This window comes from Notothenia coriiceps, unplaced genomic scaffold, assembly GCF_000735185.1.
Source record: "Notothenia coriiceps isolate Sejong01 unplaced genomic scaffold, NC01 NC01_scaffold00033336, whole genome shotgun sequence".
In the NCBI taxonomy this organism is placed as follows: domain Eukaryota; kingdom Metazoa; phylum Chordata; class Actinopteri; order Perciformes; family Nototheniidae; genus Notothenia; species Notothenia coriiceps.
In genome coordinates, this window is record NW_011366037.1 from 1 (window position 1) to 3,240 (window position 3,240).

Below are 3,240 nucleotides of genomic sequence, written 5' to 3' on the forward strand. Positions count from 1 at the left end.
TCTATGGTGCACCTGTAGAAGGTCAGGATCCTCTCTATGGTGCACCTGTAGAAGGTCAGGATACTCTCTATGGTGCACCTGTAGAAGGTCAGGATGCTCTCTATAGGTCAATGCTCTCTATGGTGCACCTGTAGGAGGTCAGGATACTCTCTATGGTGCACCTGTAGAAGGTCAGGATCCTCTCTATGGTGCACCTGTAGAAGGTCAGGATACTCTCTATGGTGCACCTGTAGAAGGTCAGGATCCTCTCTACGGTGCACCTGTAGAAGGTCAGGATCCTCTCTATGGTGCACCTGTAGAAGGTCAGGATCCTCTCTATGGTGCACCTATAGAAGGTCAGGATCCTCTCTATGGTGCACCTGTAGAAGGTCAGGATACTCTCTATGGTGCACCTGTAGAAGGTCAGGATGCTCTCTATGGTGCACCTGTAGGAGGTCAGGATCCTCTCTATGGTGCACCTGTAGAAGGTCAGCATCCTCTCTATGGTGCACCTGTAGAAGGTCAGGATCCTCTCTATGGTGCACCTGTAGAAGTTGCAGAGTATCCTGGAGTCCATGTTGAACCTCTGCAGCCTGCGGAGGAAGAAGAGCCGCTGTCGAGCTGTTTTGGTGATGGTGTTTGTGTGATGAGTCCATGTTAAGTCCTTATAGACGCTAACTCATGCATCTTACCCTTTATGTTTTCTCTTACATTCTCTCAGGCCTTTGAGTTGGTCACTGGAGATTCCCTGTTTGAGCCCAAAGCTGGCGAGTCCATTTCTCTGGAAGAAGGTACATTTAGTACAGTTTGCTGACACTGACAGAGTCGTGACAAACACTGACACAGGATTAAATAGGATTACACTGTTGCTGCTTGTAACTGTTGATGCAGTGTATGCTTATGTGTACTGTACACTTGTGTGTCTCATGCTTGCATTTCTGTTCTCTCCCCTCAGACCATATAGCCCAGATCATGGAGCTGCTTGGTCAAATTCCGCCAGTTGTTGCCTTGTCGGGTAAATACTCTGCAGAGTACTTCAGCCCCAGAGGTAAGTCTGCAGTTTTATGCATGTTGTGTGCGAGCACGTCTTCACATTAAATGATAACTAGTTGGTTTGAGTAAAGATCATGGTTCGGCTTAGAATATGGTGTTAGGGGTTTGTTACAATTTCAATTACAGACTTTAGAGTTACAGAAAACTTGTTGTCTTTTGGTTTTACGTGGGACCCAAACAGATGTCAGAAACATATTTGTGATGTGCCAAAAAAAGAGTATCAAGGAAAAACTGTGTTTCCCTCAAAAAGATATTGACAATGCAGTTTCTTTGAAAAAATTATGAGAGCGTAACAATCCCCCCACCCTCAACTAAAATGACACCTCTAATTCCGGCCTGGAGTTGTGATGTTTTATACGCAATGACAGTCTCCCAATCCCAAACCGTAACTGCCTGTCATATACAGTATACTGTATAAACCCCCTTCCCCTAGTTTCTCTACCAGTACACCCCTGATATTGCCCTACTGATTCATTTTAAAATTGCAAAGATGCCCTATTCTGGTTGCATTTCCTCTAGGTAATCTTCGTCGTGTGGGCCCACTGAAGCTCTGGAGACTCTACGACGTTCTGGTGGAGAAATACAACTTCCTGTTGGAGGATGCCGCTGGTTTTTCAAACTTCCTTCTTCGCATGTTGGACTTCCATCCAGAGAGGAGGGCCACCGCTGCACAGTGTCTCCAACACCCTTGGCTGACATCCTGTTAACAGTCCTCACAGCGAGATTCTCGCAGTAGAACCATTTTGAAGACTGTATTTCACTGACTTGATTTGTGAATTGTTGGTCAATGTGATAATGTCCAGCACCATATAGAGATTAGGATGCTCTACTCACCTGAAGCCCCATTACGCACTTTTTGCTGCTGGGGCGCTTTTATACTTTTTGAATGGAAGTCTTTACATGGCAGACCTTAGCATCTCTTTAAAGTGTGATTTGATTCTGATGTTCTCTGGCTTCACTAACACTGCTGACCAGTGAAGAAAGCGATCCAATGTAAACTTGAATGCAGCTATTATTACATGCTATTGAATGTTAATTACACATGTTTTTGTTAAATGTAAGATTCACACAATATTTCAAATGGTGTGTACTCTAAGGTTGCATTTCTTTTTGTTGAGCTTTTCAAAAGCCAAATAAAGATTCAGATTAAAATCAGAAACATCAATCACCTTTATTAATAAAGCTCTATCACACATTTGTCAAACAGGGCTATTCCAAATGTACAATATATAACACCAACACAATTTGGATAAGGAAACTCCTTAATCTTAAAATAAACTGATTAGGCACACTTTACCCCACACACTGTTTTAGATTTATTCAAGTGTGACTTTCAATTCCATACATGTCCCAAACTGTTTTTTCATAGAGCTTCCTGCTGGTGTAAAAAGAAAGCTCCTTGTAGAAAAATCAAACCAATTTTATTTAAATCAATGTTCCAAACAGCTTTCAACAGGTGGAAATTAACTATACTTTGTTTCATTTATTATGCTTCACAAATCAATAGTTTTTTCTTTAACAGAAAATCAAATGACTGTGTCATTTGAAAGGGTTTGCACATACATCTCTACAGAACTGTTTTGCCTTTTTGCTGGCAGACAGACCGCATGCCCAGCAACAAACAACAGACTTCCATTAGCAACTAGCAGATGAAGAAAGTGGTGCTTAAGAGACAGAGTCATGTTGCCAGAATCAGGCTCTGTGTTAATGCTAATTCTGTGTAAACATATTTCCTAATGTGTTTGCAATATACCCTCAAAATGGTGATTATATGTCATATGTGTGTTTCCAGGGAGTTCTGCTGCCCCCAATTGGCTAGAAAATCTTGAAAATGCTTGCCCATAAACAGATCAATGGGCAAAAGCTAACCATAACCCTACACTTTCTTCATCTAACAAAAAGTAAAAAATAAAACAAATATCCTTAAATTACAAATAAAATACAAAAATAAACTGTCCTGCAACTTCATAAAACATGAACGATTGAATATTTGCTATTTGATTTAATACAAATGTAAATGCTATGTGACTACGTTTACTTTCATGGTCACATTTATTTATAAAAAATGACTTTCATTGCTTTCTCTAAATACTTCTCATTACAGTAACTTTCTCAGTACCTTATTCAACAACATTGGCTGTGACTTGTGTCCAATAAACCCTTAAGCATCAAACTCTGATTTGACTTCTCATTAGAAATAATTACAAG

The 3,240-nt window shown here is 40.6% G+C and overlaps 1 protein-coding gene across 1 annotated transcript; it reads left to right on the top strand.

The window, feature by feature from the left end:
• The first annotated feature begins 533 nt into the window (after window positions 1-533).
• LOC104961458 (SRSF protein kinase 3-like) lies at window positions 534-2,201 on the top strand. Its single transcript, XM_010789753.1, has 3 exons — window positions 534-770; window positions 935-1,027; window positions 1,552-2,201. Exons 1-3 carry the CDS (start codon window positions 677-679, stop codon window positions 1,737-1,739), a joined length of 375 nt encoding a protein of 124 aa, XP_010788055.1. The 5' UTR covers window positions 534-676; the 3' UTR covers window positions 1,740-2,201.
• The last annotated feature ends 1,039 nt before the right edge of the window (window positions 2,202-3,240 follow it).